The sequence below is a fragment of the Penicillium hispanicum genome, assembly GCF_028827665.1.
Source record: "Penicillium hispanicum strain IBT 35686 chromosome Unknown utg000006l_segment0_segment0, whole genome shotgun sequence".
Classification (NCBI taxonomy): Eukaryota; Fungi; Ascomycota; class Eurotiomycetes; order Eurotiales; family Aspergillaceae; genus Penicillium; species Penicillium hispanicum.
Window position 1 is genome coordinate 2582048 of NW_026623198.1, and position 13185 is coordinate 2595232.

A 13185-nucleotide genomic window follows, 5' to 3' on the forward strand; every position below is an offset into this window, starting at 1 on the left:
ATCATCCGCCTTGATATCACAATCTCCCCTGCTAGCTGTAGGCGAAGCTCCAAGCTAATTGCTATATAGCTTTCCCCCCATCACCAACTTGGTCTTCCAATCGATCACTCAATCTAATTCTATTCCACAAACAACAAACCTCTGGCCAACCGACTGTTCCAACCTTCTATTTCTCCCTTCTATATCCCTACCCACATACTATCACCATGGATCTTCAGGGAACTCCCATCGCTTCGGGCCCCCGCAGCACCAAGGTCACCAAAGACCCCCTCTCTTCCCAACAGCCCATTGAGGAGCCTTCGGGCCCCATCGCCAACGACTCCCTCGCCGCTGAGTCTGTTCGCAAGGGCGGTGCTTTTAATGAGAACCGGGGTGCCGAGCCCATGGGTGTCTCGGGCAGCCAGTCCACTTTGAACACCACCGATACTTCCGCTGCGTCGACTCTTCCCTCTGCCCCTGTTGGTGGTCTTCGTGAGGATCGCCAGCGCCAGGAGAAGTACCCCGAGGCTCTGGGCGGCCAGGGTGACTTCCCTGGCGCCCACCTCCCTCAATCTGGCTACACCGGTGGCCCGACTGCTACTAAGCAGGAGATGGGTATGCACTGTGGTCACTCCAACGCTAGCGGCAGCGGTTACCGCAGCGAGTACAACGCCGGGCAGGCCCCCTCCTACACCCAGGACATCGCCGACGGTTACCAGCACAAGAAGCCTCACGGCCAGAACGTGCGCGAGGGTGGCTTCAGCACTGACGCCTCCAAGAATGCTAGCTTCAACTCTGAGATTGGCTCTAAGATGGACCCTGGCCGTGCTGCGGAGCAGAAATTCCAGCGCACCAACTTCGAGAGCGGTGCGGACGTCGGTGGTCCTCGCCAGAAGGGCGTTGACAACACCACCTGGTACCAACCCCTGGAGCGGGACCAGCGTGCTTAAGGTGATTCAAAGACTTGAATTACCCTGGGTTTATCGGAGCAAGCAAGCGCATTTTTCTGTTTCATCAAGGTCTAGCCTGGAGCTAGGATTATGACGACAATGGTCCCTATCCTGTACAATAGATCTCCACCGGATTTAAAGTCCATTTCCAAAATATTTCTTTTTTTTCTCTCCGTATGCGTGCCCTGCCAGTATTCAAAAGATGCGATAATCAACCCTCTCCGGTTCAAAATCCGAATCTGAATCTGAATCACTCGACAATGATTCAGAGTCTTCGTTTCGGCTTTCCTCTTCGGTCCCGATCCTCGAATTTCCTGGGTACAAAGTGTGCAGAGGCATCTTCACTTCGTCCATCGATCCGAAAGAGGGCTCCTCATTTAGATCTCGGTCGCACTCAGCAGCCAATCTTGATACTCTTCTCCGATTCCAAAGATGATTCCCAAACTCGACCACGCCAATAGTGACGATTGTAATCCATACGAGAGCCAAGAGAACCATTACGGCCGTAAAAACTCCCGGAAGTGGGATCTGCGGGAAGGTCACTGGTGCGGATTTGAGGTAAGGAAACGACATGCGGTATGAGAAGAATGGAAGATAGTGCCCAGAGGATAGTCTGGACGACGCGGAGTAGTATTCGGTGGGATGTCCGTATAACCCCTTGGCGGAAGTATGCGGGCGTCCTACTATTTCTCCATATTGATCTTCCCTGTAGGTGGCGATGGGTTTGATTTCAGGGTTCGGATGGTTTTGTTCTTCGACATGGTGGTGCTGTTTCTGGTGTTGCTTCCATGCAGATGAAACAGAAACAGGTACGAGGACCGGGATGATCGGCTTTTCAAAAATGAAGCCTGATGTATGGTGTCGCCCAAGAGATTCTGATCCCGATGCTATATTGCCTTCGTCGTCGTGGACCGGGGTTGAGGCCTAGCGCTAGTCAGTTGACTGGATCTATGGTAGCAAGAAGCACTGGACTGACCGATTTGAATTTCGTGTGAGACAATTCAGGCCATGTGCCTTGTATCTTCTTCAAGGCATTCCTTGATCCCCGCGGCTCCGGGTCTTTGAATCGGTTCGTTTCGGTCCAGGTTGAAGCCTGAATCGGGTGAGAGGTAACAGGGTGCACAATCAGTAGGAAAAGTGCAACCAACATCCAGGACAATGAGAGAGAATTTGCCATTGTGTTTGAAGTGACAAGGTGGTTGTAACTGATTATTCAATTGGGCGTGATATGTGCATGATATGTATAGAATGGGTAAGAAGAGAAAACCACCCCTCCAGCAGCGCAGGCATTCCTTATATCTTTGAAGAAGGGCCTAATGGGCTTAAGAAACGACCCGCAAGGGTCACAGCTTGGGAGACGAAAGGAGCCGCGTACGACCTAGCCAGTTCCTACCTACATAGGGTAGAAAATGGGGGGTTCCTCGAACCAGGGGAGGAAGTCAGTCGATCCGAGGGACCGGAGAAGCAAAGTACGAACCCAGATGGCCTGCTGGTTGGTCACAGTTGAGTTGGGCGGCACAGCGGTATGTGGTGCGCACCCCTTGTTCGTCGATTTAAAGGGGATTGATCAGATTGATCGCCCTGGAATGACCACGCCACTTGTCTGATAGTTCGACACCGATGCAAGGCCGATCGTCTAGACTCTGCGCTCTCCGGGTCGCGAAAAGTAAATCTTGCAGCGTTGGATTCTGGTTTCTCCCGCCCAGCGGGGTCTCGCTTCATCAATGCTACTGCTGCATGCTCCCTCCGAATCCCTGGTGGATGATAGGTAAAGTTGATTTTGACTCTGTTTCGCCGTTTCGCCGTGTAACCAATTGGTGCTAACCTTCGGTTTGTTGTTGAGCTCCTACACATGTCAAGCTGTGTGACCAATTTCTTATATTGTTGTCGCAAGTAATGCATGACGCTGCGAATTTGCCAGGCCACTCGAGGCTGCACTAGACACACCAGGATTCAATGGCACATGGAGCAGCTGCCTGCAATATAATCAATCCAATGGAAAGAAAAGGATTACAGTATGCGTGGGTGATTTCTCATTGGAATTCTTCCTGCCTTTTTCATACACCATAGATAGAACGCCAAGCTGCAGTAGAGCAAAGATGGAAAATAAAATACCCAAAGGCCGGACCCCCAAAGACATGCACGGTCCTATCAGACAAGAACATAAACCTGTACAAAAGAGAACCCACTAGCAACCAGGAAAGTGGAAAGAAGCGCAAAAGGACGAGTCAAGCAACTTTTTAGGCAGTCACCTTCTTGCTCTCCTTCTCCGCCAGCTTGGCCAGCTCCTCGAAGGCCTTGCCGAAGTCCTCGCCATCCGCATCCGACTCACCACCCTTCTTCTTGCCCGATGACTTGGGGGTCACCATGACCACACTGGTCGGGCGCTTGGTGGCGGCCGAGGCACCGAGCTCGGCGCGCGAGGTGACGAAGACGTAGGGAATGCCGTGGTCCTCGCACAGAACGGGGATGTGCGAAATAACGTCCATGGGGGAGATGTCGGCAGCGAGAATGACAACGCCATTGGGCACCTCGATAGCAGCATTGGCGGCCGGGATGGGCGATTTTCGGAGAGCCTTGACGACCTCCTTGACACCCCGCTTGAGGGACTTGTTGACCGCAGCTAAATAGAACACAAATGTCAGCGACAAGTCAATTGAATTAAGAGTCGGGATCGCGAATGATTGAGTTGCAATGGCCACAAAACAGTCAAGATCCACGAGACCAGTATGTCGGACAAAAAGAGCCCCGTGCGAAATGCGCAAAGGATAAGAAGCGAGGGTTAGGAAGTATGAATATGGCTTGACCTACCTTTCTTAACGCTCTTGAGCACCTTCTTGGCCTGCTTGTCCTCAACCAATGGGTTGGCGAACGGCACAACGGCGCCAACGGGGCGGTCCACGGCCATCTCGTCAACCTCAACTTCAACGGCAGCGCCGGTATTGGCGGCCTGGTCCAAGCCGTCCAGAACCTGGGTGGTGATCTCCTTCTCTACCGCATCGGCGAGAGCGGTCTTGTCCTTTTTGTCTTTCTTTTCCTTCTTGGCCTTGTGCACACCATCCTTCTCGGCACGCTTCTCCTTCTTCTCAGCGCGCTTCTTGTCCTTCTCGACCTTGTCCTTGCCCATGGTGTCGGATGTGAGAGAAACGGGGGGCGAGAGTGGGAAAGTGAGGTTGGATTGGAGGTGTGTGTCTAGAGAGAAATCGGCTTCGAAATAATTTCTTAAAATTTTGGCGCTAGTCCCAATGCAGTAGCTCTGCGTGGCTGACTAAGACCCAAACATTGGCGCCGCGAACCCGCCAACGTTAATCGCTGACTTGACTAGAGTCGCGCCGTGTGCTGTCTAGATTAGCCGGAACTCCATCGAGCGGCTTGAGCCTCTCGAGCACACTGAGGTGAGATCCGATCCATTGAGATTTGCTCTCAATTCCTCTGGTGGGGCACCAAGTTAACTAGGCCCTTCCAGCCGGCATGGACTCCAGCCAAACGACGCGACAAGCTTCTCAGCTGATCGCAGGGTTTGCCTCGCCTTCTACTCCTACGGGCGCACAGAGTACATTACGGCAGTCTGTTCGATCCGTTCAACCTCAGCCTTTACCTCAATCTTTGCACGGTTCGGAACCTCCCACGTGACGGTAAGGGCGCACGAAAACTGACGGAAGTGTTCAGATGCGGAGAAGGATGAATTACGGATTCAAGTGAGCACGCTTAGATACGAGCTCGAAAACATCAAGCAGGAGCGGGACCTGCAGACCCTACGGTTCGAGAAGGAGGCTCGAGATCTACAGCTCAAAGCGGATGCGGATTTCAGGAAGGCACAAGTGAGCTATTACTGGGAGGATACTGAGATGCATATTGGCTGATCATCTTGCAATTTAGGCCGCCGAAACTACATGCAACCGCGCGAACCACAAGAGCGAGGCATTGACCAAGGAATTGAAGGAAACACAAGATCAAGCTCTCAATGAGAAAGTGAGCCTGGAACGCAAGATCCGGAGTCTGCAAGACGAAAAGCAAAATCTTCAGGAGGAGTTGGATGATACTCAAGCGCAGCTTTCGGACCAGGAGCGTCAGTTCAAGCATCAACTCAATGAACTGGAAACCGTTCGGGCATCGCTTCAAAAGACAATCGAGGAGTTTCAAGATGACCTCCAGTCAGCTCGCACCGTCCAACAGTCCACTCAAGAGAAGCTTTCCCAGCGAGAAGCTGAAGTCGCTGGTCTTGAGGCGGCGAACATCCGTCTGAAGGCTGAAGGAAACGACGCTGAAGTATTAGCGGTTCTCAAGCGGGAGCTTTCAGACCAGGTCAACCATATTCGTGACTTGGAAGGGAAGAATCGAGACCAGACCGCGGAACTGCGACATCTCCGAAAGGTTCAGAAGAATGTCGAGGTTGTTGAGGAGCAGAAGAGATCATTGGAGACTCAACTGCAGCTGATGAAAGGGCTGGAGGCGGAAATCACCACACTGCAAATTCAGAAACAGGTTCTTGAGGATGAAAGACGGTCATGGGCCAGTCTTCTCGAGAACAATGACCAGCCTGCCGAAAACGATTCTCCCGAGGCAGTGGTGAAGGCATTGGTCCAGGAGCGAATTGAGAAGGCAACCCTTTTTGACAAGCTTGGAACAGTCAATGCGCAAATTCTGGAGAGAGATGAAGTAGTTAACGGGCTTGAAAAAGAAAAGACAGAGCTTCGCCGAGAGCTGGAGACTCTCCGAGCCGCTGGAGGCGCTCCTGGAGGGGCAGGGGCAGGGGCAGACGCTCGAACTCGGTCCCGGTTGGAGCGACAACGCGCTCTTGCAGTCAAGGAAGTCGAATATTTACGTGCACAGCTCAAGACTTTCGATGAGGAAGAAGCGACCATGAACGGGGATCAGAGCCAATTCGATGAGCAGAAATCAGAGCAAATTTCACAGCTCCAAAAGCTCGTCGACGAGTATCGCAGTGAACTTCAAAGTACACATGAAGAACTTTCAAAGCGAGAAGTCCCACCCACAGAAGAGCCGCAGAATCGGGGAACTAAGCGTCCTCTGTCTCCGGCTGAGAGTGATGCTGAAAATGAACGCCTCGCGGTTCTTACTCGCAAGAACCGCAAGCTGCAAGAGGCGCTTTCGAAATCAGAGCAAGCCACTACTCTGGCACGGAAAGAGCTACACGCTGCAAAGTCTCAGTTGAAGTCCCTTCAATCCAAATCACGGACACGCGTTCTTGAGCTTCGAGACAACCCTACGGCGGAGGCGGAAAAGACTAAAATGTCAACACTGCGGACCCTCCGCGCTGAAAACAAGGATCTCCTTGCTAAGGTGCGCGGCGATGCTGGAGTCAAGGAAGTTCCTGTCACTGCGCTTGAGAGCCTTGAGGATAAAATGAGGGAATTGGAAAAGGTCATCGCCGACAAGGAGAAACACAACCGACGGCTGAGGGAGATTTACTCCGCCAAGGCTATCGAGTTTCGGGAAGCCGTTGCTTCTCTTCTAGGTTACAAGCTCGACATTCTCCCGAACGGTCGCGTTCGAGTCACCTCCATGTTCCATCTATCAGCCGCCTACCGGCATGGCGATCCTAACGCTTCCTCCGACTCCCGCGGCCCAGGAAGTATGGGCAATGGTGAAGAAAACTCAATTCTTTTTGATGGACAGAACGGCTCGATGAAGCTTTCGGGCGGAAACAACAGCCTGTTTGCTTTGGAGATTAAACCTCTCCTCAAGTTCTGGGTACAGGAAAGGAAAGATATTCCTTGCTTCTTGGCGGCTATGACCCTTGATTTCTACGATAAAACTACCAGAGCTGGTAGGGTGTGATTTGACAGTCTGTTGCTCCGTCCTCAAACTGCCCCTTTTATTCCACGCCGCCCTCTGATTTGTTTTTCTTCCTCTCAATTTTTCTTGGCATCTTTTCCTGTACGATTCCCCGGCACATCAGATCTCTGTGCTATGTTCTTCTATTACCTGGTATCGTGGTTCTGTACCAATATTGACGCCTTCAATTCCAAAAGAAATCTCCTGGTCTCTAGACTAGGACAAGTAGTCTACGTCAAGATCCTTGAACACGTTCTCTAACATGATATTCAATCGTCATAATTTTCCCAGTGTTAAATTAAAGACAAAACATGGGGCCGGTGAGGCAGGTATATCTACCTGATAAGTGTGCTTGGGCAGTACATAATCCATGTCCAAGCATCAAAGATAAGCTCGATGGTCGACGGTGGTTGACAGATAATGCCTGGATTGAGAAGGGAACCAAACATCATTGGGAGAGGATGAGATAAAGATAGAACACGCATGCCCAGATCACACACGCAAGTCGAAATGCCTAGCTACATAACAAAAGCCACGATGAGAAAATTCGCTATTTGCACGAGAACTGGAGGGGGATAAGAAACGAAAGGAGTATCATCATCTTCAGTGTCTGCCCCCGCCTACTCAGATTCCGACCGACAGGCAAAGGACAGACAATGCCGCAAAGACAAAAATAACTCAAGTGAAGGTATATACGAATAAGAGTGTGCATCATCCAAGTTCGTTCAAGAGGAAACATACTTCCCGCCAACCAACTTGCGCGCCGTGGGGACTTCCTGCCACCCAGCTGGAGCTGGAGATTTCTGAGATCCATCATCTGCGAACGGGTCGATTTCCTTAGCGGCAGACCCGGAAGTCACACGGCTGACGCCTAGCCGCGAACCGGTTTGAGTGGTGTGGACCTCGAATTTCGCCTCGACATTGCCCCTGCGTGGTCCACTTGTAGATGTAGAGAACCGCACAAGGAACTTGCCATCTTCACCGGCGCCGGGGGCCTTGACTTCCAGCTCCGGAATCTTCCAGGTGACGGTAGAGTTTTTGCGGCGGAAAATGGCTCCAGAGTTCGGATGCATGACAGCACTAGTCGCGTGGGCAACTGAGTCGCGAGGCTGCTTGGTCGTCTCGTCCTCGGCAGCAATGTCCAGACCGACCGTCAGAACCAGATTCTTGAGGATGATGGATTCGACGGGGTGAGAGACAAAGGCTGGATTGAGGGAGTAGAAAATGATTGTGCTAGCTTGGAACTCTTGCAGATTCCAAGCTGGTTTAAAGATGACCGGACAATAAGTGGAAGGATTGGCAGGGTCCACATGCAGTTGGTACTTGAATGCAACTGTCGGCATGGACCGGGAGATACTGCTAAGTTGGATATCGTACTCGCCTCTCTTCTCGTCTGTCGCGTCTTTGCTGGCCTCCTGGACAAAGTGTGGGTTGGCGGCAACCTTTTCCAAAACTGGGAAATTGTCGAGACGGATCCGCATACTGTCTGCAGGAACACCGGGTGTGGCGTTGTTGGCCAGAGCAAGCTCTCCTAGCACAAAAGACTTGGTCACGTTGCCCTCAGAGAACCATGCATTTACTGTTTCGACAATCGAGGCGTTCAGACCCGGCTCATAGAGCTCAGGATGAATGCTAGCCACAGGACCGTGCATAGTGTGTCCTGAACGCACAGACGTTGTGTCAGACATGGCATGGTCCTCAGTCGCCGTACTGGGGGTTGGAGCGTGTTTGATTGGCGAGGACGGAGCGTATACATCGGGTGCAACCTGAGTAGCCATATCAGGCCCAGGGTTTGGGACGAACACTGTGTTTCGAACGTCACGTCGTCCACGAATAGTGCCCGCATTGCGTCTCATTCCTGAGTGTTGCGCCCGCTGTGTGAAGAGCAGCCCGTCAGTATAGTTTTCGTCGTCGGGGAAGTTTGGTAGCACTGACCAGTCGAAGAGTATTCGCCATATCATCCATAGCTTGTTTAGCCTGGCTCTCATCTTCGAAGATTGGCTGGTCACGAATGGTTAAATTCATACCAGAATCGTCCAAACTAGATGATGACTTTGTTAGAGAGAATCCTCTCATTCATTATGGAATGATGCATACCCTGCTGCTTCTCTTTGCGCACGTGTGATCTCATCGACCGTCGAAGGGCGCTCGCTGAAGCCCTCTGAATCAATCTGGAGCAAGAAAACTGATTAGCAGTCTTCCGAGATTTATATGTCAATTGTGTTATGTCACATACATTTGTGCCATTGCTGGCGAATCCAGTCTGCTCCTCTGTTTGAGCACCATTTGTGGCGGTTGGTGCCGGGTGAGCGATTGGAGTAGGGGCAATAGTCTCTGGAACGTTGCGATCTTGCGAGACGCTTGGATTACGCGTAGACTCCTCTTCAGTCAGGGAAGTCCCCGGGCGGTCGAAGGTGGATGCCGTGGGTGATTCAGGGATTTGCATTTCTCTCGACGAGTCGCTTCTCTTGAAAGGAGCGAACGGACTGCGTTTCTTCTCTGCTTTCTTTTCGAAGCTTCCAGTCGGTGGTCCAATCACACTTTTCCGCCGGTTCATAACCGTACCAAGTCGTCGTAGACCCCCCAGAGGGGTGTTCCGTGGCTGTGGCTCGGGAGCTGTAAATGGAGAGAATAATATGTGTTAGAGCTTGTTGAGCAAATTCGTAGCCTTTCAAACTCACCCGGTGGTGTATGAACTGTAGCCAACCTCTCCGACCGTTCAGACCGCTGGCTGGCCGCATCGTCCTGAATGCGCGGAGGAGGTGCAAGTGGCTCTGCTGCTGCCGCCGGTGGAGTCTCGACCGCAAAGGCTGCTGGAGGGGGTGTTTCCGCCTGAGACGGCTGTCTTCGCGGCGTCACCGGTGACACGTGCCTTCGATTGCCAGTCATTTTAGCAGCAAAGGTCTTAATTTCATCTGCCATCTCGACGTTGAGAAGGATGTTCAGACAGCTCTCTGCGGCTTGCCGACCACGCTCGACCTGGTCCACCTCATGCGTCTCCAGCTGAGTGAGAACGTCCCGAAGATGATTAAGTCGGCCCTCATCTGCAGCCTGGAGCTGCTCAAAGACAAAAGGGGCGCGTGAGTCCCACTGCTGGCTAATTTCCTCCGCCGCAGCGATCGCAGCGGACAGTTTATCAGCGTTTTTGGCTCCCTTTTCTCTTGCTTTGTCAACCTTCTTCTGTGCCGCTTCCACATTCTTAGCTAGACCCGCCAAATTACTCTGGATCCCGGGCATTGATTGCATTTCGCGATTTTTGCTGCTGTATTCCCTCAGGGGACGTTCCACATCTTCCTCGATCTTGGTCGCAAGGGTCTCGTGCGATACGGCTAGGGCTTCGGTGGCATTGATGATACGCTGCCAGGGAATTTGGAAGATACTGATACCGGGTCAGACTAGCGATTCTTGACAATGAAATAACAAGAATTTCTTCAACATGACATCACTTACCCAAGCGCAGCGCCATTGTCCAGTTGTGGGCGATGCGCCAGCTTTCGCAAGCTCTGGGCATAAGTTTCCTCCACGCGACGACGTTCCTATCACCAGCAAGTCAAAAGTCTTGCCCCGCATCTCCTGGGAATGTGATCCGGGGAATGAGGTGTGTAGCGAAGCACAGGTCATCGTACCTGGAGATAGTCCGCGATATCCGCATGAACCTTGTTAATGAGTCGAATGCGATCGTTGAGAACGGTCGTAGCCTGACCGGGATACAGAGTGGCCTAGAAGATGGAAAAATCATTCGAGATCAGTTTCACGCGGCTCCAGCAACAGGGACTCGAAGCTCCAAGGAGCCCATTCTTACCAGCAGCGCTGGGTATTCCTGCCGTGCGAGCTCCATGATTTCAGTGTCGACGATGCTCCGAGGCGCGCACCAAGCGCATAATCAGAGCAGAGACAGTGCCCAGGAGGTGACTTCGATCCGCTGCCCGATCAGGGAGGATCAATGAATGCGGGTTGGGGTCGGAATGCCGGTGGTTGTTAGTCGATCGCCGAGGACGGCCATGGGGATGGAATGACGATGGCCGGGAACGCAGTGTGACGATTCTTGGCGAGACTCAACCAATCACCGTTGGGATTTAAAGACGGAATCGGTTTTCCCCGTTCACCACACCGTAACTAAAGCGGTCACATGACATCATCGCTATTAACTGGCAGCCGCAACTCCACACTGGAACGGCGCGTGTGGCATCATGGATTGGAAGAAAGACCTGGGATTTACGGACCGATTGAGGGCTATCCAGTCTCTGTTAGTCTTCTGGCATTTACTGAGTACCAATTGGCACTAATACTTTTCTAGCACTACTGCCTACCAGCTGACGTCTTCATCAGCCGCTTTCGCAGAAGCCCAGGGTCAAGCGCGACGGCACGAAAATGAGGCCTATGATCAAGCCACCTCCAAGGTGGGTATCTCGCCTCTATCCTAGTTAACTGGAAGTTGCATTCATTCCATTCCCACATTAGGCGGAATATGACCGGATATGCCAGCAAGCAATTGACGCAGCCGAGACGACCAGATCAGTAGCGCCGACTACTAACTGCTGCTACCAAGTGCAGAAGGTCGTGCAAGAACCAGAGCTGTCGTCAGATCAGCCAGTGGGTGAGGATTTTGGTCAATATGCATCGTGTTTCCATCATTTTGATGGACTTCATTCCACGATCTATAAGTCCAAGACGGATGACGGCACGGTTCGTGCCGTGAAGATAACTATTCCGCACCTCATGATGGCCCCGCACGATGCTCATCGAGAGGCTCGGCTGCTTCGCGAAGCACACGGCCCTCATGTCATTCCCCTGGTCGAATCGTTCAATTTAGACGGCGGTAGACTGGTGTTGGTCTTTCCGTTCCTGCGCTATGACTTCGAGCACTTGCTCCGACGAGATATGGTTACTGCAACGCAGACACGCTCCATCTTGCGAGATATGTTCCATGCGCTTGCGCACATCCATGAGCTGGGCATTATTCATCGTGATATCAAGCCTTCTAATATCTTAATGGACTCGCCTGATGGACCGGCATACCTTGCAGATTTCGGGATCTCCTGGAAAGAAGGAGATGCAGGATCCGAGCCACCAGACCAAAAAATCACGGACATCGGCACCACTTGCTACCGACCTCCCGAAATTCTCTTCGGGGCCAGAGGATACGGAGCGACTCTCGATCTGTGGGCAGCTGGGTGTGTTGTGGCGGAAGCCATTGCCGTGGGGCACCCGCCGCTCTTTGATTCTGGGCCGGTTGGAAGCGACTTATCGCTTATTCATTCCATATTTATGAAGCTCGGAACCCCGGACGAACATATTTGGCCCGTAAGTCTCGACCCCGCGTGGGAGCCCAGAGGCTGGGGATAACCAAAGTGCAGGAAATCCATGTGCTGCCGGACTGGGGTAAGGTGGAATTCCACCCCTTCCCAGCGCAATCCTGGGATACCATTCTGCCCGGTGCGTCGTCAAATGGCCGAGATCTAGCCCGTCGTCTGTTATGCTACGAGAGCAGCCAACGGACTGCTGCGGCAGAGGTAAGTGAAAGCGAGATCGCGTGCTCTTCCAACGAGGACTAATAATTGCTGTCATCTCAGGCTCTCCATCACCCATATTTCTCCACGCCTTGATATAACGTCCAGATCCGAGACCGTTGCTATACGGGTAATGTTGCAGGCATGCCAGCCACATCATCTGCTGCTGCGCCTCCCACATCAGCGTAGGAGGATGCTCCGGGCATCGCCTCCGCCAAGCATGTTGCGATAGGGGAGAGATGATATCCTCGGTCGGCTGAACTAATTTTATCATATGAAATCATCATACAGGAACAATAATCGAGGACCCTATACATATCCCGACTAAGTCAATTATCACAGCTAACTCGAACCTATAAACAAAAACAAAGTCACTCGCGCACTTGGGAGGGGGCTATACAATCACAGCCCTGCATGGATCTAATGCAGGATTCAAGACCAGCGTTTTATGGTTGGCCAGCGACGAGGGCAGGCCGAGTGATCCCCGGGTGCACCGGAAATTAGGCCTGGCGCTGTCGAGCAATGAGCATCGCGGGTGGGCGGCCGATGAAACACCCAGTCCTGAGCGATGGAGTCTGTGCCCCTCGTTGGGTTCTTGCGGCGTTCCCGAGAGGCTTTCTGGCCTCGGTTGGGGGCCATTTGGGCAACGCTAGTGAAGAGGTACATTCTGGGATCCGAGTCATCCTGTGTGTACTGCGAGTACGGAGTTGGGTCGAGAGCAATGAGTTGTCAGGTCCGATCTCATCTGAAATTTGCGATCGGAATCGCCCCCAGCCACGGTCTATGGAGAAAGGGTTCGCACTCCCAAACTAGATGATCTGGAACTCTGTATATCATCCAATGGTCAAGAAGTACATTGTGGATTGGGGCACAAAAGGGTCTCGACTCGTATTGAATCTTTCATCTCCCGTTTCACCCGGAACCAGGTACCGTATGGACTTCAGCCA

The 13185-nt window shown here is 52.4% G+C and overlaps 6 protein-coding genes across 6 annotated transcripts; 3 read left to right on the forward strand and 3 right to left on the reverse strand.

The window, feature by feature from the left end:
- Positions 1-206: 206 nt before the first annotated feature.
- On the forward strand, positions 207-929 carry N7459_007305 (uncharacterized protein; the record flags this gene model as incomplete). Its single annotated transcript, XM_056946473.1, has 1 exon — positions 207-929. One exon carries the CDS (start codon positions 207-209, stop codon positions 927-929), a length of 723 nt encoding a protein of 240 aa, XP_056798472.1.
- A 195-nt stretch (positions 930-1124) lies between these two features.
- On the reverse strand, positions 1125-2106 carry N7459_007306 (uncharacterized protein; the record flags this gene model as incomplete). The annotated part of the gene is made up of 2 exons (XM_056946474.1): positions 1125-1853; positions 1906-2106. The coding sequence occupies 2 exons, from the start codon at positions 2104-2106 to the stop codon at positions 1125-1127; spliced, it is 930 nt and encodes a 309-aa protein (XP_056798473.1).
- A 1063-nt stretch (positions 2107-3169) lies between these two features.
- N7459_007307 (40S ribosomal eS12 domain-containing protein) lies at positions 3170-4056 on the reverse strand (the record flags this gene model as incomplete). The annotated part of the gene is made up of 2 exons (XM_056946475.1): positions 3170-3552; positions 3741-4056. 2 exons carry the CDS (start codon positions 4054-4056, stop codon positions 3170-3172), a joined length of 699 nt encoding a protein of 232 aa, XP_056798474.1.
- A 344-nt stretch (positions 4057-4400) lies between these two features.
- N7459_007308 (coiled-coil domain-containing protein MAD1) lies at positions 4401-6731 on the forward strand (the record flags this gene model as incomplete). The annotated part of the gene is made up of 3 exons (XM_056946476.1): positions 4401-4542; positions 4599-4750; positions 4809-6731. 3 exons carry the CDS (start codon positions 4401-4403, stop codon positions 6729-6731), a joined length of 2217 nt encoding a protein of 738 aa, XP_056798475.1.
- A 722-nt stretch (positions 6732-7453) lies between these two features.
- Positions 7454-10566, reverse strand: N7459_007309 (uncharacterized protein; the record flags this gene model as incomplete). Its single annotated transcript, XM_056946477.1, has 8 exons — positions 7454-8602; positions 8664-8769; positions 8826-8899; positions 8965-9344; positions 9410-10107; positions 10179-10264; positions 10355-10447; positions 10531-10566. The coding sequence occupies 8 exons, from the start codon at positions 10564-10566 to the stop codon at positions 7454-7456; spliced, it is 2622 nt and encodes an 873-aa protein (XP_056798476.1).
- Positions 10567-10918: 352 nt separating this feature from the next.
- Positions 10919-12334, forward strand: N7459_007310 (putative cell division protein kinase (Ctk1); the record flags this gene model as incomplete). The annotated part of the gene is made up of 5 exons (XM_056946478.1): positions 10919-10974; positions 11026-11128; positions 11190-12032; positions 12086-12241; positions 12302-12334. The coding sequence occupies 5 exons, from the start codon at positions 10919-10921 to the stop codon at positions 12332-12334; spliced, it is 1191 nt and encodes a 396-aa protein (XP_056798477.1).
- Positions 12335-13185: the final 851 nt, after the last annotated feature.